Source organism: Anomalospiza imberbis, chromosome 5, assembly GCF_031753505.1.
Source record: "Anomalospiza imberbis isolate Cuckoo-Finch-1a 21T00152 chromosome 5, ASM3175350v1, whole genome shotgun sequence".
NCBI classification, from domain to species: domain Eukaryota; kingdom Metazoa; phylum Chordata; class Aves; order Passeriformes; family Viduidae; genus Anomalospiza; species Anomalospiza imberbis.
In genome coordinates this window covers 3,120,299-3,144,960 of record NC_089685.1, presented here as the reverse complement: position 1 = coordinate 3,144,960, position 24,662 = coordinate 3,120,299, and the positions used below count along the sequence as shown (strand labels likewise).

Here is a 24,662-nt window from a genome sequence, read left to right as displayed (position 1 = left end):
GGCTTCAGCAGTGAAGAAGTTGGCCTCTGCATGGTGATCTGCTGAATTGCAGGAGGAAGGAAACTCATTTGCCTGATGTTTGGATCCCTTCCTGCATCCTCCGTTGTTTCCAGCATGTAACTTTTATTTTCTTTTCTCAGTTCCAATGACAGGTTTCACTCAAAGGGCCACCATTGATCCCGAACTGAATGAAATCCACGTCTTGTCAGGGCTCAGTAAAGACAAGGAGAAGCGGGAAGAGAACGTGAGGAATTCCTTCTGGATTTATGACATTGTGAGGAACAGCTGGTAAGTCCTAAGTTCTGACTTCCACCCTGACTTTATTTAGAAAGCAATCCTGTCCCCATAAGGCAACTTTGTAACCTCTATTAACCGTGGAATTGTTGAAAGTTGTGAAAGACAGCTGAATTCCCTTTAAGCACCTCTTTTTCCCATTGTCTTTAGAGGTAATAATGGCAACAATCCAAATGAGGGAGAGAAATCATGTGACCATCTTTATTGGAGCCAGGTGGAGGGGATGAGGGGAAGTGAGCAGTTAAAAAAGGCTTTTCCTGTAGGAAGGGTTCAAGGCCAGGATTCAGCACCAGTGCAGCAAATTCAGTCCAGTGTAAGTTGTTAATAGCAGTATACACAGCTCTAGTTCTTAGAAACTGAGGAAACTGGTGCAAGTGAATGGTGGTGGTGAAGTCTCCGTGCCAGATGGGTTATTCTGAGAAAATATCTCCTGGTTTTGTGCTTAGTAGCTCGTTGCCACTGTTCCTTTCCAGAACTGACAGAGATTTTTTGTTCAAGGCCTCTTTTAAAGTGGGGTCAATCACTTCAAAAGGTGTGTTGTTTTTAAAAAGTGAATTCTCAGTTATGACTTAAGTCTGCTTGGAAATCACTGACTGAAATACCACCTCTGCTATAATCTCTGGTCTGAAGCTTTACTGGGTCCAAGATACCTTCTTCCATAATAAAAATATACTTCATGCTGACAGTTCTATAAGCAAATAATGTAACATCTGAAGAGATCCCCAAAGCTCATGACAAATAATTTTCTAGAATTTTTTCCTGTTTGACTTGTGCTTGAGGACTGTTTTCAGCCAAGATAACCTCTGATTGTTGGCTGAGTTCTTTGTGGAGCTAAGAATGGGATGGGGTGGGATGGGATAATAGAGGACAACATAAAGAGAAATAAGAAAATCTTTGGTGTTTTACATAATTTGTGCCTTCCAGCTTTTCGGCACCTTTTACTGCTTCTTGTAGGAACAACTAATAATTCTTTACTGCTTTGAATTTCAGGTCTTGTGTCTATAAGAACGACCAAGCAGCAAAAGAGAATCCAGGTAAAAGCCTTCAGGAAGAGGAGCCCTGCCCAAGGTTTGCCCATCAGCTGGTGTACGATGAGTTGCACAAGGTATGAAGTGATTTTTTTGTTTTAGTCTTTTTGCTCTGATGATGTAGCTATTTCCTTAAAGATGGTACAATAAATATACTTTTTGAATGTTTGGATTAATATGGTGAATAACTCTCACTACCCATATTTTGAAATAAGGGGCTAAACTACTTCTAACAGCAATATGAAGTATTGAACGTGAGATCTGTTCTCACACTTCAGAACACACAAAGCTTCATTCATTATCCTCAGGGATCTAATCTCACCCGTTGGTGAATAATTGAGAACAGATAGTTACCAAAATTTCTAGGAAAAGATGTGTTTGAGTGAGCTAATCACAGTTAAGAATCCTCTGAACCAGAGGTGCCTGACTTTGCCCCGTGTGTCAGAAGCAACTGTCATTCTTTAGCACTGTCAGCCTCCCATGGACACATTCATACTTAAATAGACTTAAATTGTGGTTTAGTGTCTATGACAGCTCAGTAAACTTAGGGCTTTTTACATATTAACCAGTAAAGCACAATCCCACAGGTTAGGTTCATAAATTCATTAATTTATGAAGTTAAATTACTGTGACACATTTACTGATCTTTTCATGGATTTTTCTAAAAATTCTCCCTAGTCTGAAGCAGTCTGAGTTAAAGAAAACATATTTTTAGCCTTGCATTTTGTGGGATGTTAATCAAATTTGGGAAACTCAGCTAGCCCAAGACTTGAGGGATTTTAAGGAGGAATGGGTGCAGATTCTGTATGGAGAAATTGCATTGCTTGTTGTCTTCACTGTAATGATACAGTAAATAAGTAAATACTGTTCTGCCTTTACTTCTAAGTGTAAGGCATCATGAGACTGAGTAGTATTTTCTGAGTTACTCTGAAGGTTGCTAAATCGCAGTTGCCCAGCTTTATCTGAGGAGCTGTTTGATGTGCTTGTTTTGAAGAGTCTTATTTTTAGAAACCTCTGTTCCAATGACCTTTCTAAACTCCTCTGATATAAATAAGGAGAGCCTACAGCAGTGGGATGCAGAATACATTGTTTTGAGTGATTATTTTTAAAGCCATGGGGAAAGGTAGTCTGTTGGACTTGTTAAACTTCAGCATTTGAAGGTCCTTTGTAGCATGTTTAATATCAACAGTCCAGAGTCTGAAATTACCACACGATGGGAAGAAAAATGTAGTGAAGAAATAAACAGTCCTTTTGTGACACTTCCACTCTTCTGGAAATTGTGCTGGACTGGGCTTGCTGTCACTTTACTTTGGACGTCTTTAGGTCTTCCAACTCACTTTGCCAGTGCTCAAGGATTTATCATTCTCATAGGCTTTTCCTAAAGAAAAAGTTCGCATGAATTTTGGATGTTCATTTATAAATATCTCAGGTATCTGCTAAAAGGATGTTCTAACATTACAACTCTTTCATTATCTAAAAATGTAAATTTTAGGAGAACTTTCTTCATCTCTACGGGGACAAAGTGAGGCTGATAATAAGATGGAGCAACTTGTCTAAAAGGCAGAGTTTATCCCACCAGAATAAACCTCTGCAAAGCTGCTAACATACTATATTGTCTTTGTTCAGTGGATTTACACAAACAATCAATTTTTTGATCTGCTTCTCATTTCCTTAGGTTCATTACTTATTTGGAGGGAATCCTGGTAAATCCTGCTCTCCAAAGATGAGATTAGATGATTTCTGGTCTCTGAAGCTCTGTCGACCTTCAAAGGAATACCTGCTAAGACACTGCAAATACCTCATCAGAAAGCACAGGTATAGAAACAAAGGTGGTTTGCAATTTCCTTTGCCAGGTGTTTCTTTTTTTTTCCAAGCTGCTAAGACTCAAGTCTCTCATAAACCATTTTGCAAAATGTCATTTTGTTGGTTACATGGAACTAGATGCTCTTCAAGTTCCCTTCTAAACCCTTCTGCACGATTCTTGATTATTTCTTAAAATTATTTTAATAAAAAGCAGTGGGCCAGGGCTAAACTACAAAATTAACTTGATTCATTTTGCCCATGCTATTCTAAAACTAGAAAAATCTGGTTATTGTGTGGGGAGTCATGGGGAATTTTTAGATTCCCTTTTCACTCTGCTGCTCATCAACATGTGTTTTGGTGCTGTCACCTCCCAAGGAAATGGAGTATGTTTTGGAAACACTGCTTGGAGATAGTAACAGCCTGCAAGGATGCTAATGAAGTCTGGAGGCTGGATGCCTTTGCACATCTGAGACTCAACCGTGGTGAGGTCATCAGAGTTTTTCATTCAGAAACTCCTGAAAGAGCTCACTTAGGCAGAATTCAGCTACACTGCAGTTCTTCTTGCACTCTGGATGCTTCAGAGCTGCCTTGTATTTGCTATTAAGGGCAACAGCTTTTCAAAATCAAGCTTATGGTGTTGCCTTAGTCAAGAAATTGCAGCAGTGAGAGAGCCTTTCAGGACCCAGCAAATCATTTGGAGGCAGTAAATAGCTCTCCCTGCATTCTAGGGGAGAATACTTTGTTATCAGGCTCTGCCAAGAGTTAGAAGGTCAGGTTAAAATACCTGATGGTATTTTATTTCTGTGGCAGCAAGCAAATTGCTGTACTCAACTCACAGCCACTGTGGCTGGGTGAGACACCGAGATTAGCACACAGTAGATGTGAATACCTACAAGAATGAATAAAGGCCTTGCCCAGTTATCTGGGAGGCTTATTAAACCCAGATGTGGTGGTATGGAAATGCAGCTGTGCAGCCTCCAGGGACAGCTTTGAATTATTTGTTTCAACTTGCTTAAATTGCACTTGGAGGAAATGTTGCTGTGTGTTAAATGGCAGAAGTTTGGGGTTCATGCAGCATGCTCCCATTTTTGGGGTCTGTGTGAGGGAGCCAAACCTGAGCAGCCAGGGATGGTGGAATGGATGCCTGGCTGGAGCTGAATTGCTGTGGAGTCACTGGCTGCCCTTTACCTGCACTCCCCCAAACCCTGGGTACCAGAACAGGTACTGGCCTTGCATCCACAGCAAACCCACAGCACCAGCTGGGTCCTGTTTTTCCTATGAACTTGTTCAGTGCCAGTCAGCCAGGCTGGGCAGGTGGAAAAGAGCAAGGTGGCAGTGGTTCCACTCATTTAAAGCACTTCATCTCTCTGGACCAGGGAGATGTCATCTGAGAAAATCTATGGCAGTGTTTGAAACCATGTGTAGTGACCAAACTGTCAGATGCATCAGGTGACAGGCAAGGTCTTTGTGCTCCCTGTGCTGCTCAATCACTGACATCTTTTGGCAGTTTCAAAATTCAGGCTACACATGTCCACTGTGGTATAAATAGCCAAGTAGATGACCCAAATAAAAAAATAACAATATGATAAGACGATAAACAGTGTGATGCTGAACTCAGTGGGTAGGTGAGAGGAGGAAAAGGATGGTTTTTAAACCTCATCCTTTCTAGGCTTATGCAACCAACTCAGTGCTGCAGGGAAGCAGCTCTGCTCTCTGAGTACGCTGAGCCCAGAATCATTTCCTGAGGGCTCTGTTCATTTCTTGAGGGAATTCACAGAAGTTGCAGTTCCTGTTCATTAAAAGAAAATGAGGAAATAACGGTGGCGGTGCACAGGATTTTTATGGAGCTGTGCTCTTTCCAAAGGTGGGATGTTAATATCCCAGGGACTGAAGTGCTTAAGGCTTAAGTCTGATCTGTGAGGTGCTACTCACATCTTACTTCATCTGTGGAAAACAAGCTGCACTCAAGATTTTATATTTATATATCAAGAAGCTTCTGTGCACATGCTTTTGAATATTTTTAGTAAGAATGTAATCCTTTGCCTTTTTAACTCCCTTACACCCCAAAAAGCCCTCTTTCATGTTTCAGTCTGGCTGGAAATTCCATCAAACATGAGGTTCAGCTGCCATTAACGAGGTTTTCTTTGGAAACACTGGGTTTATTAGATAGGTTTTGCTCTCTGTTGAACCAGTAGTACTTAGTCCTGAAGGAAAAAGCTGTGCTCAACTTTTCTGTCTCGTCTCTTGCAGGTTTGAAGAGAAAGCTCAGACTGACCCTCTTAGTGCACTGAAGTACCTGCAGAATGATCTATATGTAACCGTGGATCACTCAGACCCTGAGGAGACAAAGGAGGTGAGGATCAATGAACCTTGTCCTAAAGAAATTTAAACTGCATTCTCATTGAAAGTTTTGGGTGTCTTAAACCTGGGTTTTATTCAGTTTGTAAAAGCTCAGCAGGTGCCAGACACTTTGCTGTATCACGTATTTCTCTGCACTTAAGTCACACTGTTTTGGAAACAGTCATGTAACAACTGCAGGTCCAGATAAAATAGCATTTGTACTCCTAAGAGTGAAGACTAAGCCTTTGTTTTAATTCCTGTGTGCTGGTGTGTATTTTGGGAGCTTTAATTGAAATGTAAACTCTCTGAAATGTCACCAGTCTGTAGCTGATTGTGCAGTAGAAAGGGAGTAGAAACGCACTCATGCTCAGGCTTCTCAATATTCAGCATCTCTGGGGAGGGAAAGCTTTTCTAAAGATGATCAATATTTCTGGAAGTAGTTTATACCTATACACTGGCTTGCTACCCTTAAAATCTTATTTCCTTTGCCTTTTGAATATTATCCAGTAGGCATGTTCTTTATTTATTCCAGGAATTTGTTCCCATTTCCTGTTTTGATTCCAGATCTGCAGTGCGTGTCACTTTACAAGACGGATTAAAGAAATAGTGAGAAGTGTCAGATAAGGTGGTTGATTTGACTCTGGCATTATTTTCCACATGGAGTTTGGGGCAGCCAGCTGAGATGTGCCAGCGTTCAGCTCCTGATGGGTAGATAAGGAAAAGTCTGGGGTTCTTGCTGTCTCCTTTCCTTAATGACTTGGGAAGGGATTCAACAGCTCCTTTTATAAAATCATGATAGGAGGAGGGGCAGTTCTATTCCATGCTGAGTCCCTGGATTAAATCTCTTAATCTGGTGGCTTTAACTTGCTACTTTAGCTAAGGAAAAGATTATACAGACACTGAAAGGTCTTGGGGGAGAATATAAGAATATTCTTGTGTGTGCACAGGATGGAATTGTAGAGTTAGAATTAGGAGAAAAGCTTACTCTTACCAGGATCTTGGAAGTGATCACATTTGTCGTAAATTCTAATCAGCATTTATAAACATGTGATTCAACAAAATATTTAAGTGCTGTGACTCTCTGTTCTCTGTAAATGGTTTTTTGTTCAAATTGTTCCATATCAAGTAGTTTCACATCCTTTCTAGTCATTTCTAGCACAGGAAACACAACAGATGATCCTGCTTTTCTTAAGATAGAAAAGGAGATTTTTTTTTTTTTTCCCCTTATGTGCCATCTTCCCAGTGTGGTAACACTTCCAGAGTCTTTGAGGTTGGAAAAGACCATTAAGGTCATCAAGTGCAACCATTGCGTCAGCACTGCCAAGGCCACCACTAAGCCATGTCCCCAGGTGCCACATCTATGTAGTTTTTAAATACCTCCAGGGCTGGGGATTTTATTTCCCCAGGCAGCCTCTGCCAGAGCTGGACAGCCCTTCTGGTGAATTTTTTCCTGATACCTAGTCTTAATTTGAGGCCATTTCCTCTTGTCCTGTGTTTTACTACTTGGGAGTGACACCCCCCTCCCCCTCCACCCCCGCTGTCCCCTCCTGTCAGGGAGTTGTGCAGAGCCAGAAGATCCCCCCTGAGCTTCCTTTTCTCCAGGCTGAGCTCCTTTCCCAGCTCCCTCAGCCTCAGACCCTTCCCCAGCTCAATTCCCCTCCCTGGACATACTCCATCCCCTCAGTGACTTTCTTGTTGTGAGGGGCCCACAACTGAACCCAGAATTCAAAGTTTCTTCTTCCTGTTTGAGCCTGTACTAACCAATACAATACCAGCCCCCATCCTGATACTCTCCTTTTCCTTCTGCTCCCTCCCACTCCTGTAAGATGTGTCCTGTGTTCTCTGATCTTCTTTTTTTCTCCATTTCACACCTGTGTGTTGGTAGCCTGTCTCTCCTTAGCCAGTTATTCCTAAGGAGATCTTGCATCTCATGGCTGGCTGGGCCTTTTTGTTGTTCCCTGAACAGCAAACATCTGTGGTATGATGAGCAAGCTCCTCTCCTAGTTCCTGCTCCCTCTTGTCGCCCACAGACCGAGGGAGCTGCTGCAGAAGCTGCATTTTGGGCACATCTGGCACAGAAAACCCTTTAATATCCTCCTTTTCCTTTTCCCAGCTCACTGTTCAACTTGTCTACCTTGTAGAAATGGAGAATTTACATGCCTGTATGGGCTCCTCTGAGATTCTAGGGGAATGTAGAAGCTGTATCATACCAGTAGAAATAGAATAAAATGTTTCAAAAAAAATTACCCCTTTCTAGAGAGCACACTGGTGTTCTGAACATTAATGATCCAACGAATGAGCTTACCTAGCTCAGTCCAGCTGAGTGAATATATTGTGGATTCTTTCTCTGCAGGCCTAATGTTTGATCCAAACAAAATCCAATAGCTTCTGTCTGTCGTGCTGGGCCATCAGATCAGCACACACCATTCAGCAGATTTAAAGCTTCATCCATTCCAGTCATCTCCAGAAATTATTTAACAGTTTCTGGGATGCTTTTTTGTTTGGGTTTTGGAGGGGTTTTTGTGGGTTTTTTTTTGTTTGGTTGTTTTTTTTTTTTGTTCTGTTTTGTTTTTTAATTATTATTCATTGTGCTGGTCATAAAGCTGTAACTTCCAAAGCTTTTTTTACACTGGGACAGATCTGCCAGGGCTGTGGCACAGAGCCAGCTTCTGGGCTGGTACTGACTGAATGCATTTTCAGTTGACGTCAATTTACCTTCCGGTTATCACATCGAGTTGGCTTTTTGCTCTGGCATTGCATCTTCAAATAGCTCCTGTGCTTTCCAAAGGACTGACGCAGGCATTTTGGATTCCATATCCAATTTCAAGCACCAGTTTGATTGTGTCTCTCAGCCCAGACACCTCCATACCCTGCCTTTATTTGAATTGTATCTCAATTTATAGCAAAGGTGACAGATGTGATTGGCTGCAGCCATTGAATGCTGTAAGGCATCTTAGAACTTTAGGGAATCCATTCCTGCCTGTTTTCCCTCTTTCCAGGGCAACTGTTAAATTTGGGGAGGACCAGGCTGAATAGTTTCATCCCCAATTTCATGCAATAATTCTGGAGACTGGCCTGTATGGCTTCATGTTTTATGGATGGAGATCTGGGTGGTGTTTTATACCATTACAAGCAGAATTTCCCCTTGTGGTGAGGCTTGCTTGCTTTGTAATAGAAGTAATTCCTTCTGACTTAGTTAGGCAAGTCTGTTCAGCTGTTTGCAGTTGGATGCCAAGGAAAACAAACAGACTGTTCTTGAAACTTACTTTGGCCTTAGTAACCGATTTTGTTTAAAGTAGCATGAATGATTGATAGTAGGAACATACCCCAAGATTTTCATTCTGTTGCTGTGAATTTTAGGGATGCTAAGAGGACTGTTTTTCCCCTTTTTTTTATTATTCTGAAATTAAATAGATGCCTGCAAGTAACAGGTATTGCATGGGTGCTTGGTTTAGTAGCCACAGGCTGTGTGCCAGCAACTTCTTTGCCCACAAATGCAGATCCAGTCTTTAACTGTGATTCTGCTTTACATCGCTTAAACCTCCTCAGTCACTTCAGTGTTCCCAAATCAGTGGATCTTTTTAGTGGCTCTGGGTTAATAGCCCTGACACTACAGGAAAAGGAGGGTAAATTTCTAGAAAATGGGGGATTTTGCCCATGATTTAACAGATTAAAAGATGTATGAAAGGGTCATTTGCTGGTGTAAAATTTTCTGCTGGCATGGCTGTTCTTCTCTGTCACACACAGATGTGAATTTGGTGAAAGATTACAACAGCAGGCTTTTAAAGATAAAAGGATGGTCAAAATAAATATCAAATTGAATTCCAGATTTTGTACTTAGAGAAAAACAGGTGCTGTTAAAGCACAGAAACATCAGTAGTTCATGTACAAAAGCTAAAGATGCTCCTTGAACACTGCAGTAATCACACCCAGAGCTTTGCTGCTGTTAAATGGGCTGCAGTAGAAATCAAGATGACACAAAACAATGTCCAGTGCTTTCCAAGTATGGGAGAGCAGGATGATTTTGTACATGGACATTTAACAACCGATGAAGCTTAATCCCATGATTGTTGTAAAGCAGATACAAAGCAAAAGGAAAACCCACAGTATGTTTTTCTTGGAGCATGGTAGGAGAAAGAGCAAGGACCTGGAGGCCAATCTGAGGCCTGATTTGCTTGTAGACTGAGGCTGGAGGCCCCTGTTCAAGGCTGCTTCATACTTTCCATTCTTAAGACCTTGTCTTTAATAAATTTGACAGATAAAGCCAGCAGGGCCCAAAAGTATTGTTTGAATCTGCATTAGACTGGTATTTCTGGGAAAATTTAAGCCCAAATGGGAAAAATAGTTCTAGGAAGGAGCTAAGAAAAGCCTGCTTCTCTTCTTTGTGTCCTGCTGTGATTCTTTGTAAAGCCTCAGAGCCTAAGTGCTGCAGGAGCAGAGGCTTTGGAGCCAAGGAGCCTTTACAAAAACAGCGTTCAGCCTTCCCAATTTCAGTGACAGCTCCGTCCTCAAAGGGTTTGAGCTTCTCTTTGCCTCTTTGAGCCTGTGCTGGGAGTCACCAGCTCCAGAGAACTGGTCAAAGCTGCAGAACTGGTTTATGCTGTGTTCTGAGCACTCACACACAAGGCATTACAGAGGAGGAGGAGGAATTGTGTCTGATTCATACAACTGGCCAGGTATCCCAAACGAGAGTTACTCCTTCCCTCTTAATCATTTTGTTTGTGCAAAGGCAGAGGTGTGCAGCAAATATATAAAAATAGACATAGTATATAACCTTCCATTAGTTAACCAGATCTGTTTATCTCCCAGGAACCCCTGCCTCTGTTCAGGAGGTTGGTTGGATCTCCGAGAGAGAAGTTAATTGTGTAACAAAGGGAACCACTGTCTTTTGAGTGGAGGCTTAATTTGGAATGGATGAAGCCAGTGAGCCAGAGGAATTGTCAGGAGAAAATGGGTGGTGGTGTGATTAAAGCAGTTGGATGCTTCTGCTGGATAATTGAATTCTGCTCTTGCCTCCGTAACAGAGTTGCTGTGTGATATTAAGCAAATTGTTTTTTCTAGATTGTCATTAATTGGGTGTTTCATTCTAGTGCCTGATGGGGGAGATCTGAGGTGTGATTTGTTTGAGGGCCATGCTTTTCTGTGAATTCAGAAGCTGTTGTATAACACTACATATTTTGAAAAATCAGATACTGTTAGTTTCAAATAGACCCAAAATTAATCAGAGTTTGAAGTGCCATCTGTTAGAATAACAATTAATATGATAAGAAAGTTGATGAAGAAATTAATTCCTTCTTTAGAGCAGAGCTTGAACTTTGTGAAGAAAATAGTACACTGGATATCTGCTGGGAATGGTATGTAGGAGACCTGGTATTGAGTGAGCAGTAACTGTCCTACACTTTGGGAAAAAAAGTGGGGATCTTTTGAGATAACATTGTAGAGTTTGGGATTGTAATACAAATGCAGAGTAAACCAGCTTAGGTTCAGCACTGTCCTTAACTGATGTTCTTAATTCACATGCTTGACTTTTCCATCAGAAAGTGCTTTTCAAGTGTGAGCTGATACACAAATTAAATTTCAAACCAACCAAACAACAGCCCTCAAGGTTAACTCAAGTGTGGTGCCATCAGTGGAGAAGGGAGCAAGATCCTCCTTCCCCACAAAGCTGCAAAGAAACTCGTAGCCGTGAAAATCCATCATGCCTGGTGCAGATGAGGCTGGAAACTTGGCAGAAGCCATTTTCAGCGGGGTTTTGGTCTCAGTTCAGCGAGTTCTTGGCTGAACCCTGCTGATCTGGCCTCTTAGTCAGGCACCTGAGCCCCAGTGTGGCTTTGTGCTCCCAGCAGGGCGTTGCTGCAGGAGCATGGGAACCCCTGGGAGCACGTGGCACCCGCTTTATCCCAGCTTGGTGTGCCACCAGGCAGCTGGCAGTAGGCCTGTGAGGCCATCGTGTGGGAGGGAAGGATGGCCAGAGCGTGGCATTTGCTGCACGGATTTAGCCACGGGTTTTATTGGAACTTTTGGAGCTATTTATGCTGGGCAGCTGTTTAAGTACGGTGCTGCTGGGAAGCCAAGCTGCTCTCACAAGTGAGGCTCACGGTGGAATCCACGTGTGGCATTGCAGTGATTTAGTGTGACCAGGCCTTACACTCAGGAGGGCACTTTACACCCCCCTTCCCCCTCATCTCCAGTTTGTCAGTCCTGTGTCTTTCTCACCATTCCCTCCCCAAAGGATGCAGACTTACCCAGACACTGCAGTCCTTATTTTAGCCTGATTTTTCCCTTGATGTCACTTTGAGACTGATCTTACTGAAGTGTTTTTGTAGCTTCTTGCACTGGGTTGTAGATCTACTTTTTGTAGCAGCCTTTTGCATCTGTGACTTCCGGCAGTTTTGCACTTGGCCATCATTCTCTGCAGCCCTGACTCCTTTGAGCTTTCTTCGTAGAACTTGCTTTTCAGAACACTTCATTTTTTTTTTTTCTAGTGCATACCTCATATGTTGCTAGCTGATGCAGGGCATCCCAAAATGGGTTCCTTATTGTAGAGGAGACTTTAAAACCTTGATAACAGCAAGAGCATTTTATTTAAAGATTCTGCTCCTTTTCATGCATTTGTCAGTTTTATAATAAAGTGATACTGATTTGTTGTAGTGCCTAAGTGCATTTTCACAGAGTCTCTGCACCTGTTCTGTATTGCTGATTTTTCCTGTTTATGTTGATTTGCACTTGGCCCTGGTGAAATGCACCTCAATCCATCATTGTAATTTGGATTAAGTGGAAAAACAGTTGGAAGGCTGGCTGTTCCATGCTGGCAGTCAGTCTGAGTGTGGTGTAAGGTCTGGTGATCCTGCCCTGTTCTGCCAAGCAGGTTATCACTGAAAACCCAGGGTGATGCTGACCCTGGGACACAGATGAATCATTTCTGATTCAAGGCTCCATTTTGATGTCAAACCATTGATGGCCACCCACAGAAAAGTTATTTGATCTGTTTGCCTTTCCCTGTTGGCTTAATCTAAGTGATGCCTTCACAATGTGCCTTAAATATCATATAAAAGTGTTAGAATTCCTATGAAAGTCAGAATGGACAAAGTCTATTGCCAAGTCCCATCCCTAGGGCCTTCTGCCTCATAGGAGAAATCAGATTGATGTACTGCAAGTTGTTGTTGCCAAATTCATGTTGGCTGCTACTCATCACCTTCTCCACTCCTACATGCCTACAAATTGTCTGTGTTCCCATTTTTTATTGAAATTGAAATTAAACTGATGGATATGTAATGCCTGGCTGTTCTTTCCACTCCTTCCCTGAGCATACTTGCTTCTCTTCTGGTTTTTTCCTCCCTTCTTTTCCTTCGGACTGTGTGCTGAAAAGACACACAGGCAGAAGACACAAGATTCCAAGGTTTTAAGGAATCAACTCTTTCTTTGCTGGAGCATGACAAAGCACTAAGTTTTTCAGCTTTTCTGTTCCTTGGGTTCCTGGAAACAGCAGTCAGAGGCAGAGGAATACACTGTGGTCACTGTTAATCAGTGAGATATGAAGGGAAAATAAAACCATGAATGTGTTAAGCAAAATGTTTTTATTCATGGTCTTGATATTCTCAAATAAAGAATTTTTATTTTTAGTTAAGAAGATAATCCCTTAAATTTGTGATGTGAGATCTCTAGCAGTTCAGAAGGGTTGTTGTCGTTAGAATCATAGAATGGTTTGTGTTGGATGGGACGTTAAGGATCATTGAGTTCCAAACCCCCTGCCATGGGCAGGGATGCCACCCATTAGATCAGGTTGCTCAGTCCCATTTGGCCTCGAACATCGCCAGGGTTGGGGCATCCACAGCTTCTCTGGGCAAAGCTTTCTCTGTTTCTAAGAAGTTCATGCTCATTCCAGCAGTTTCCCTGTTTTTCCCTAATCCCTGGCTGCTGAGCCTGTACCTTGTTAATCCCTGGGAATGTTACTGTGTGGAAGGGACTCTGCCTTCTGCCAAAGAGGCAAAAAATTATATATAAAAAGAAGAGATTTTTAGAGCTCTCAGTCAAATACCTTTCATTGCATCAACACTGCTCTAATTCTAGGAAAAAACATCTAACTTGTGCCAAGGTGACAAATTGTAGCGCTCATGTGAAAGTGCCTGCTGCTGTTACTTGTGTGTATGGCACAGGAGTGACGAGGATTGTGTAGAGAAAACACAGCAACTCTAAAGCTACTTGTACTTCTGAATCCCTTGGGGTTTTTGCCTTTGTGGTTAATAACACTTTTTTCTTTCTTTGTCCCTTTACCTCTTCTTCTGCAGTTTCAGCTTCTTGCCTCAGCATTATTTAAGTCTGGCTCGGATTTCACGACTCTCGGTGAGTATTGTGTGTCAGAGGAATTACATGATGTTCCCTTTGATAATACTCTCCGTTTCTACTGGTTTTTATATCAAATGTTATAGTTCCTATCAACATTGCAGACTCTTTTCAATATGCAAAGTGCCACTACCCAGACATTTGAGAGGTTATTTATAATGACCAGTGTCCAATACCTCAAGCCCATATTTAAAACATCTCTCAACATCAGTGGTTTTAAACCAATGCCTCCCGGGATCATTTTGTGTCTCTTATTACATCTGATCCTTCTCTGTTACCCAAGTAAACAGAAGCTTTGGTCAGAATAAAGCACCTCCTGTCATGTCACTTTGGAATCTCACAGCATGGCTACGGCTCTGTTTGCTGTGATAACTGCAATTCCTGGAGTAGTTTGGTTCGCTCTGTTCTCTGCAGAATGAGTTCTTTGGGCTGAGTGTCAAGAGTGAAGAAAACAGTGGCGTGAAGGGCTGGAAACAGGAGGGCTGAGCCAAAGCCATGATTTGTTTTACTGTTCTGTCCAATTAACTCTTTGAGAGATCTCAGAGACTCATCCTGGGCAACCTGTGGAAAGGGTGCAGGCAGAAATTACATCCTTGTACTGGAGCATCCTCAAGTCACTGAGCTCTCGCTAAGAGAATGGATGACTTCAGTTTTTGATGGAAGTATAATTCCCAATCTGAGAAGCTGAGGGTAGGTTAAAGCCCACTGCAGTTCTGCCCTGCTGGATGAGGAAGCTCTGCTGAGTTCCTGTCATTTGGAAGACATCAAGTTGACCTGTCGGATCAACTGCTTTTAAAGAAAGAAAACCCAAGTTTCAAAAAAGTTGGATTTTTCATAGACTCATGGAATGGTTTGGGCTGCAAGGGACCTTCAAAAAATCATTTCATTTCAACCCTCTCTGCCATGGGCAGGGACACCTACCACTAGCCCAGGTTGCTCCAAGCCCCATCCATCCCGGCCATGAACACTTCAGCTATGGGACATCCACAGCTTCCCTGAGCAACCTGTGCCAGTGCTTCACCATCCTCAAAACCTTTCCCTAGTTTTAAGCATTTTAAAAGATTAATTAGTTCTTCACTCAGTACAATACTTTATTCAGATTTTGGGTTTACAGATAGGAGGATATGTACATTGAGAGGTGCTTTGAAAATAAAAACCCCAGCCCTCCTTGATTTGTTTAACTTGGTTGACTTTGATTAACTGAAGAGTGAGTTCACTAAATTAAAAAGCATTCCTTTGAGATAGCAGCAATGGAAGTAATCCAAAGTGGAGGAGATCATTGTGTGCCTGCCCTATTGTTCTTCTTGATGGTTTTAGTGTAGGATTTGGTTAAACAATGCAAACCAAACCCTGCCGTGTTGGGAGGCAGCACTCCAGAAACCGGTTTGCAAAGCTCCTGTGTGCCAAGATACAGCCAGGTGCAAGTCCAGTGAGTAAATACCAGCTCTGAGTTGGGACTCCTGCTGTCAGCAGAGCTTATCTCAAGGAAAACTCCAAGCCACCAAGGAGCAGTTCTGGTTGTGGCAGTGAAGATAATGAAGAAAGCCCAAGGACAGAAGAAATGAGGCACCAAATAAAAATAGCTGTATGGATTTTGTTTTCTGGGGCATCAGAGCAGTCCCCTGAGAACTCCTGCTTCCCCCATTTCTTCAGGGCTGTCAGTGAGCTTGACAGGCATTTATTACTTTTTATGACATCTTGATGGCAGTGCTGGCTTGGGGTGACATAATCTCACATGTGCTTGGGGTGATGTGCTCGCAGTAGTGGGACGGAGAGCCAGCAGCCTTGTTAGCGGAGGCAGAGGGACCTGTTAACATTTATCCCAAATGGACAATTCCACAGCTAAACTGAGTGTTGGGGATTGGGAGGAGTGACTTACTTTCCCCTTTCTTTCCTCCCCCAGGATTTTCAGACGTTGACCACACGTATGCCCAGAGAACTCAGCTCTTTGACACGTTAGTCAACTTCTTCCCAGACAACATGACCCCTCCTAAAGGCAACCTGGTGGACCTCATCACGCTGTAACGGAGCAATCACTGGACACATGGAAGAGGGGAAAAGCATCCATTTTCAGTATTTTAATTTTTTTACTGCATCGATTGACTGCTGGGATGAAGTTAATATAGTAACCCCTAGGTGTTTGAAAGGGGTTTTATACTTGTATGGTGAATCCCTGGAGCTTTTCCCTTGGAGTAGGTTAATAAAATGTAACTGACGTACTTCTGACTAAATATATATATTTTTTCTGACTTTGGATTTTGAGTTAGCAAATGTAAGATGAAAAGGTGGGGGGAAAAGAAAAAGAAATAAAACCCAGTCATGCAGTGATCTTTTTGCCTATGGGGGAAAATTTGAGATTTGTGAGTTGTCTGGGATTAAAGATGGTGGGTTTTATTTTGCGTTTCCTGAGGAAGAGGGGGAAGAGGTTTTTCTTTCCTCACTTGTAGCTAGTCATGATGTATTGCTTTATCCTACACCTCCATCCTCAGCAGCTGAATAACTTGGTGGCAGGACACTGGCAGGTGTTGAGATGGTGTAATTTATGTCCTGAGTCTTGTACTCACAGTGTGTTGCGGGAAGGCAAGCCTGTGTTCCTAACTGTCTGTCTCCCCTTCCCAGAGTTGTGCTGACAGTCATGTCTAATTGCTTCTGAGACTCTATCTAAACTGACGACCTGCATCCCTACCTCCTGTTCTCTGGAGCCTTCCACTTAAGCCTGGCAGGCAAGAGGGAACCTGAGAATACAGCTGGAAAATGGGAGTGCGGTCACCGCCCACATGGGCCCCTTTTCAGGGATTGATCTCTTTGCTGCTGTGCTCATCCACTGAGAAACCCCGTGGTCCTCAGCGAGCCTGGCAGAACTGGGTCTTCCACCACACACATCCCCAACCTCTGCAAACCTGACCCCAGGTTGGGTGTAGGATTTCTGAAGTAGATTGTCTTCGTTTCCATGTGCTTCTGTGTGTGTTTGTCTGTGTGTATGTGTACAGGGCGTTGCTCCCAACAGCTTATCTCCTTCCCATGTAAGTGCAGCTCCCTTGTCAAAACATTTTAGACCTAGATCTGAATGTGAGGGAGGCCTTCTTAGCATAAATATCTGAAAATGAGCTGATGCATATCTATAGAAAATGTATTCTTCCTTTTGCTGAAAGCCTTCTTTATAAACACTGTAAGGGCTTGGTGCTGCACTGTGAGGTTGAATGAAGGACATGCATACCCAGCATTAGAAACTCTGCATTCAGTGTCCGTGAGCATTCAGTACACACTGGCAGGTGTAAATATTTATATGAAACTGCAAAACTTTCTGTCCAGCAGTGTTCATGCCAGTCAGGTATCGTTGCTGCACCCGCTGTGGTTCCTGTTGAACTTGGTGGAAGTCCTGTGTGTACAAAGATGATTTGGACTCTTGAAATAAAGAGTTAGTCAAGTGTCTTTTTCAGAGCTCGAGTGTCTGCTTGCTTTGATTGTATTGCCTCTTTATCATGTTCTTTGTGTAACTTTTGTAGTCCTGGTGCATTAGAAATAAATTTCAAAACCTCATACTAGTGTTTAATCACTTAGAAAGGAACAGTATGTCAGAGGCCAGGCTTGTCTTCAGGGAGGACTGTACAAATGAAGTGTTTTTAACCTGTCACTTGAGACTGTTCAGACACTGTGCACTTCAGTGGATGGCAAATCAGATGTCTGCGGAAGAATCCACTCGGTGTGGGAAATGAAATCTGATGAAATTGTTTCTTTGGAACGTGGCAGGTTTTTTTCCTATTGACACGGAAAGTTTTACATCACTGCTGGGCTTTGTGTTGTGCTGCCTGTGCTGAGGCTTTGTTAAGTAACGTAGAGTTTATACAGTACAAATGTAGTTAACTGGGGGAATATTCCAGCTGAGCTGTTGCTTCCATTGAGATCAAAATGAGCACTTTTAGTGCAACCAGCCAAAATTCTGCAACCTTTTAGTACTTAAATTTAGTGCTGCTGTGCTCCTTTATCGCTTGATCTCATTGCTTGTGTATCCTCAGCTTCAATCAGGTGATTAAATACTCTTTGTGACAGTTCTGTAATTAACCAAGCTCTTCATAAACTGTTGTGTGTCGACCTTGGATGGCTGAAAGAACCCAAAAGATACACCTTGGTGGAGAAGCCCTGGTGAGCAGGCAGGGGAAGTTCAGGAGCGGCCAGAGCTGTGAATGGTGTTGCTGCTGAGCAGTGCATCGTGTCAGGTCTGATTTTTGTGACAGGAATTCGATCCAAACTCATTGTCCTCTGTGCCGGGGGTGCGCGTGGAGCCCGGCAGCCTCGGCTCTGTGTTCTGTAGTGTCGTGCAAATCAATGATTTGTTTGAGCCAGGGGAACGTGGCTTCTGCAGGACTGACAGTCCCAGCTAACGAGAGCACTTCAGGATGATCAAATATTGACCTGCCTTTGTCCCAAGCAGATCGATGCCGCTCGCACCAGCACAGTTCATGGATTACAGCTGGTGATTAACCAGCAGAAACTTTGCTCAGCTCTGCAGTATTTGTTGAACAGCAGAGGCACCATGTGGCCAGAGAGGTTAATCCAAAGGGAAGGCTTCTTGTGGTTTTGCCAAGGGTCTTTCCTTCTTTTTGTCCTTAAGGCTAAGGAGTCAAATGATCTCTTTGCATTGATGTATGCTATGTTACCTGCTTTAAATTCTAACAAAAAATTCTGAGCAGTGAAGTATAAATTTCCTTTTAAAATCAGCCACTTATTGTCAGGCAGTGACACAGGTAGTCTGAATTTCATTGCATGCTGATTTTTAAAGACACTGATGATATTCCAGGAAAGCATCTGATGTGCTCATTACAGAAAGCCCGAAATACAAACAGTGAAGAAACCCACTGGATCTGAAAACAGCCACCTGAAAAGGTTTCACAGCCCAGTGCATGCGAGGTTATAAATATCCAAGCTGTGCGTGCAAAGTCTTCGAACCTCACCATCATTGCTTATAGGCTGTGTCTGAGGCTGCTCTTTAGCTTAGACAAGACAAACACACTCTATTTGCCTTTACTTTAGATTATAAGGTGACTTTGTGTATGAACTTGACACCACATAATCTTTGCACTACAGTGAGTAGTTCTATCTGTAAATTCTGTGTTAACTTGTAAATAAGGTATTGCGAAGGAAAGCATCGTTCCTTGTCAAAGAGGGACTCATTCATCATGTTTTGGGTCTTTAAAGCCAAAGTTACAAGGTTCTGGTATGTCTTATAAAGCTAGAGGAAGTCAGGGTGGGGTAAACTTAATACAGACATCCAGACTTCACTCTTGGTTTAGCTTTTTAAAAAATACACTTTGACATCCCTATGTATGGTTCTTCACTGACTCTGACCCTTACAATACCCTTTAGTGGATCATTTCCTTGGAAAACAAGAAATTATTCTTTATGCTTTTCCTATCAAGTGATGCATTTTCTTTGAGAAATAAAGCCCTTCTGAATTAATTTTTTTGGTCACTTGGATTAGGTAGAATTAAGTGAGTTTGTTAATGTTCATCTTACACAATCCCTCATAGTAGGCATGAGGTAGAAGTTGTTAAGAGTTCTCCCACAATTACTTTTCCAAGCATGTTCTGCTCTTGCAGTGTGACCCAAAATGTCATGTGGCAAAGGACTTTGTTACATGTTGTTAAATGGGATTATAACCACTTTAGCCACCTTTTTGCCTCTTTTCTTTTGAGGATCCCTTTAGTTAGTATTGGTCCTGGGAAGGCCTAAGGGGTGATGCAAAATGTTCATTGAAATTAGTTGTAGTTGTTATCTTCTGGCTCTTTCAAAGATATTTGTGATGTGTTTATTCTTACAATCTCTTCCTTTTACTGAGCATAATGAGGAAGGAGACTTTGTCTTGGAAAAGTTCAGTTTGCCCTTTCCCTGGGTGGCATCTTGCATGGGTAGTTAAGGTAGTTGTACCCAGTTGTGTAAATAAACCTCTGGAATTTGGTTTTTGTTTGCCTAGGCACCTGGCTCTGGGTGTACACAGGTACACGCTGGCTCAGGGATCATGCTGGAACTTCCTACCAGAACTTCAGTTAGCAAAATCTTATTTTGGAAAATCAGTCTGGGAACACCCAGTTGGAAAAGCTTTTGTAAGGCATTGCCTTGTGCAGTGGCAACTGGAGTGAAATTAGAAATTTCCCTAGAAAGCAGATAAAAGCTTCACTTTATGGAGTGACAAAGTTAAATGAAGTTGCTGAAACTTTTTGGTCGTTGATAATAATTACCCAGCCTGAAAATTGAATGATTAATGATTGCAGTTTAAAAATTGAGGAGTCAGTGAGCAAATTAACTGGACCCACCTATTTACAGGAGAGTGGCAGAGGTGTGGGGCTGGTGGTCAGGGATTGCCACAGCTCATCTGTGTTTCTTTAATTGGCAACCATAAGTGTCCAGGGCTCCATGAGCTATTCCTTCTTCCAGAAGAAACTCCTTCCAAAGCCGAGTAATGACTCTGGAAGAGTGTTTTCCGTAGGGCTTTGTGGAACAGCTGTTGACTGAACAATTTTCCTGATGTGTGCAGATTTTTTGAAGGGAGTTTTCTCTGTCCCAAAGTTTTGTGCTGACCTGGCCATGCTGTTCCACCCTGCGCTGGTGAGTGACGGGTTCAGAGCAGAGTCCTGAGGAATGCTTCAAACTTGTTTGCTGCTCTTACTGTGAGAAAGATGACCATTAATGCTGCTTGTGTCAAATGCAGGAGGGTGATAGGTACCTTACCTGTAACACAAATGCTATCAGCTCTCTTGATGCCTCCTGCATTTCCGAATCGAGAAATAAATACTTTGGTAGAGCTTATTGAGTGAACTTTAAATTTGAATAACTTGTGTACAACCTCCATCTCTTAACAGGCAGTAATTCTGCTGATGTAATGCTGTGCCACTTCTGGGGAAAATGGCAAAAATTAGTAGATATGTCTCCATTCGGTCCCTTTGTTTTTAAAAGTGGAAAAGTGTCTTGTGAAACTTTGAAGTCCCCGTGTATGCATTGAATTTTAGTTTATTAGTTGGCTCAGAGTTAAGGAATGTTTGGCTATTGTCAAGTGAAGTCCTGACAGTAAAAACAGTTCATGTGTGTCTCTGGAAGTGCTTGTGTTGTTTTATAGCTGTACTTATTACAGAAACAGAGGTGGAACCAGTTGAAAAATTAAAATTATTGGTGTTTTAATTTAGGGGGAAGATTATAGAAACTCTGAGCTTGGCCTATTTTAATAAGTACATGTGTTAATTTGGAGATGGGTCTTATTTTGTGAGAGGAGAGTTTAAGAACAGCTATATGACTTGCTCTTGCTATAGATTGCTAGTAGTATATAAGCTGTAAATACTGTTGAAATGTAAATGTGCTGTCAGAAGCTTGTATCTAAATGCCTGTGGGAATGGGAGACCCGATCATACCCTGTCATGGAAAAGGATATATTGGAGATTATTCAAGTTGTGGTAATGGCTTATAGGCAAAATCCCTCTTTTACTGAAAGCTTCCAGTATAATGAAAAGTTGGAGTGGAGAAAGTAGGTTAACTGTACTGGAACCAGGATAAGAGTCCATGGCTCAGCACTTGGATAAATTGACTCCAGGTGCTTTTGTCCATCGGCAGTGGATCCAAACGTGGTTTTGGAGTGGAAACCAGTTAATGACCTGCTTATTGCTGCTGGAGAGTCCTACAGGAGAGCCTCATGGGGATGCCAGCAGGTATCCCTTTGGCATTCTGGGCAGAGGTCACAGAGCTGGCTGGAGTTTGGGATTATCCACGTGTGCTTTGGTTATATCCTAAACCTCTGAGGAGGGTGTGGTGGCTGTGTGGGTTGTGTATAATTCCAGCTGCATGGCTGAGGTGTGGAGCTCTGCAGGGCAGCACCTTCCCCAAGCACAGATCCTGAGGATAACACCTCTGCTGTCTGCTTTGCTTTCATGGGCTTGGTTTGACAGGGGTGAACTCCAGATATTGCCGTGACCCAAATACAGTGCTCTGCTTCCAGCGGAGCTGCTATCAGTGCATCACCTTGGTACCCTGAAATCTCAATTTATACTTGGTGCAGACACAGCTCCACGTTGCCTTGGCTTCCAGCTGTTTGCTGTAAGTCAGCACAGCTTTTACTGATGACCTGGAGAGTATGAGTGCTGTTAGAACTCACTTGACTGTTCAGCTCCAGCATGGAATTGCAGTTCATTCCTGGAAACAGATGTGAGTGAACAGCTCAAAACTGGCTCTGTCAGGTTAGATTTTTGGGTTTGCTACTAATTTTGAAAGGAAAGTCTTATCACTAGCAGGTGTGATGGTTAAAGCATAACCCCTTGGTTATTCCCCCATTTTTTCTGAATTTTCTTTCTCTGTGTGGCTGTTCACTCCTATTAAAATGCTTCAGACTTCCTGAGTTTAATGGGTACCTATGGAAGAATTAAAAGTTAGAGCTGCGTGGTGGGTATTGAGGCATCAGTTTCTCTACATCATACTCCAGTTGTTTCCTTTGCAAAACTCCTCCTGCTGCCTCTGAAACAGTCAGGAAGGATCCTTGTGATTTACATTGTTCTTTCCAGGGCTGTTCCTCATCCTGGGTAAGGACAGGGAAGCCTGGGAGATGATTTCCCACTGCAGCACACACTTATTTACTTGTGCCCTGCCATGGCCTCACACTCAGTGCTGTGATGCTCCTTCCTTCCCATCTCAGGGTTTATTTTGTGTGGCCTCAAGAATAAAAAGGTGATAATACCAACCCTTAAGTTGTCCTAGGTTCCTGCACCTGCTCTAATCATCCCAAAACTGTCACAGGTATTGGGGTGTTCGGTTTATTTCTGCAGGGAAGAAGGAAAGAGAACAGTAATAGTCTTGGGTTAATACAGGGATGCTGATGTGAGTAGGTGTGTAAGGTGTGGTCTGTCTGTGGAAGGGCTTCGAAGGACTCTCCTAGCAGTAGCTTTGCTATTTAGAGCTGATTTTACAATGTGAGCTGGATTCTCTGGCTCTTTTTCAGAGAGAAGTGATGCAATGTCAGGATCTTCTTATCCTGGAGCTTCACCTCAAGCTTCAGCCCCTTTCCACCCCAGACACCAGAGAGAATAATACAAATTCTATTCTCTCCACAGCAATTGTGAGGAAGCCAGTTGGGCTTAACCCTGCTCAAACAGAACAGAGGTGGTGCAGCCCCATTGGCTTTTGGATCAGGTCTGGCTGCCCTAAGGGATTGTTAAAACCTAAGAATGTTTTGAGCTTTCTGATGAAATCTGCCAGTTCAATTAAAGGAGATTAGGTGCTTTTTAATTAATATGATGGTGGGGAGGCTAGACCATAACAGTGGCTCCAGTGGTTGCAGTCATCTCCACATCTCAAATAGCAATGGATAGATTTTACTCCCCAGTGATAGAAAAATATACTTTGAATATCCTGATTTAGTAACCAAGAGATTCAATCAATTACTCAATGTTTCACTAAATAGATAAGTACTGTGGTGTGTGAACAGGGTCTGTTCATTAAAAAAGCCACTTCATGGCTGAAAAGTGATTTTTGTTTTGAGGTTTAGACAAAAACTCAGCTCTTAAAAGGGGAAAATGGAAGAGAACTATTGTGCTGCTGACTTGTTTTCCCCTCCTGTCTGCTGTGGTCATCGGGAATGCAAAGTAGCAGTGAAGGGTGAATATTGCCTTCATCTCTCCCTCCTCATTCCTGTCCCTCCCGTTGATGTTTTGATGTGCAAAACACCCTTCACTTCAGAAGCTGCTGAGCGGGGTAGTGGAAAGGAAAACAAACCCCGCGTTATTAGTAGCTGTTGCCATTTGCTAAAGCTGTATTTTCTGCTGCTTTCCAGCACTCCCTCCTCCACAGCAGGAAATGAGGGGGTGCTGGGGAGACAGTAGGCCAGAGAAAAGAGCTTAATTATACAAACAAATGTGTTCATGGGAGTCTTGCGAGTTGGAGGCCCCAAACCACGCAGACCACTTTGCTGAGGGACAGAAATTGAAAGTCTGTGGACTCATTCCCAGTTAATTGGGGGTGGCATTCCCGTCCTTGTGGGCTGGTGGTGTTGTACATGTTGTGCATTCAGATGCTGAGATGCAGCGTGTCTCACTTTGGGAGTATTGAGCCTTGTTAAATGTTTGCCCTTTGAAACAGCTGCAGTTGCCCCTCTTAGGGGAGTTGGTGGCGTGGACAGGACCTTGGTAGCTTGGGGTCAAACACCAGTGAGCTGGCTGGGCACCATCACCTCATTGGGGTGGGGTTTCGATCTGTTTGTTGAGCTGTTGCCTCAACTCTGGTGGTATCACTGTAGTGTGTGATGGTTTGTTTGTCTGGACCTTCAGTGTTCATTATCTTGTCCTGTACACCCCAGTGTGGTCCCCAAAAGCTGGTTCTCCCTCCCTAGTGCTGGAAATGTGAGTGTCCACACCCTGTCCACAATTTGGCCTCTCTGTTCTGTTTTGGCACTCAGTTTGAAGCGTTTGCACCTCCCCAGCAATCCTGCAGGCTCTGGTGTCTGTCTGGATTCCCTTTGGTGTCTGTCCTGCAGTTGTTGCCTGGGACACCTGAGCACAGGAGAGCTGAGCTGAGAGGTGTGGACAGCCCTGGGCTGGAAAGAAGCATCCGTGGGGTGATGAAAGCTGTGAACTGCTCATGTGTTTTAATAGGCAGGTCAAATATTGACTGCTCCCGTGCCGAGCCCATGGTAGTTAAAGGCATCTTCCCTGGACTCTGGTGATTCCCCTTCCCACCCTTTTCTTTATGGATGATCTTTGTTCAGCCTGGAGTGTTAATTTTCTTCCTTGGCATAAATCATCTTCAATGATTTCTGGGTTGGTGTGTGGGCCCCATGCTGTACATAAATGAATGAGTGACACGAGGAATATCTACAAATGTAGT

At 42.9% G+C, this 24,662-nt stretch overlaps 1 protein-coding gene across 5 annotated transcripts in view; it reads left to right on the top strand.

The window, feature by feature from the left end:
* Positions 1 to 16,027, top strand: part of MKLN1 (muskelin 1) — a 93,371-nt gene extending 77,344 nt beyond the window's left edge. For all 5 annotated transcript variants that reach the window (XM_068189386.1, XM_068189384.1, XM_068189385.1 and 2 more), the window contains 6 exons: positions 141 to 288; positions 1,285 to 1,399; positions 2,998 to 3,137; positions 5,376 to 5,478; positions 13,754 to 13,808; positions 15,712 to 16,027. In XM_068189386.1, the coding sequence (XP_068045487.1) occupies positions 141 to 288; positions 1,285 to 1,399; positions 2,998 to 3,137; positions 5,376 to 5,478; positions 13,754 to 13,808; positions 15,712 to 15,833 (683 nt within the window). In that variant the 3' untranslated portion in view covers positions 15,834 to 16,027. The remainder of the gene's footprint in view (positions 1 to 140; positions 289 to 1,284; positions 1,400 to 2,997; positions 3,138 to 5,375; positions 5,479 to 13,753; positions 13,809 to 15,711) is intronic.
* Positions 16,028 to 24,662: the final 8,635 nt, after the last annotated feature.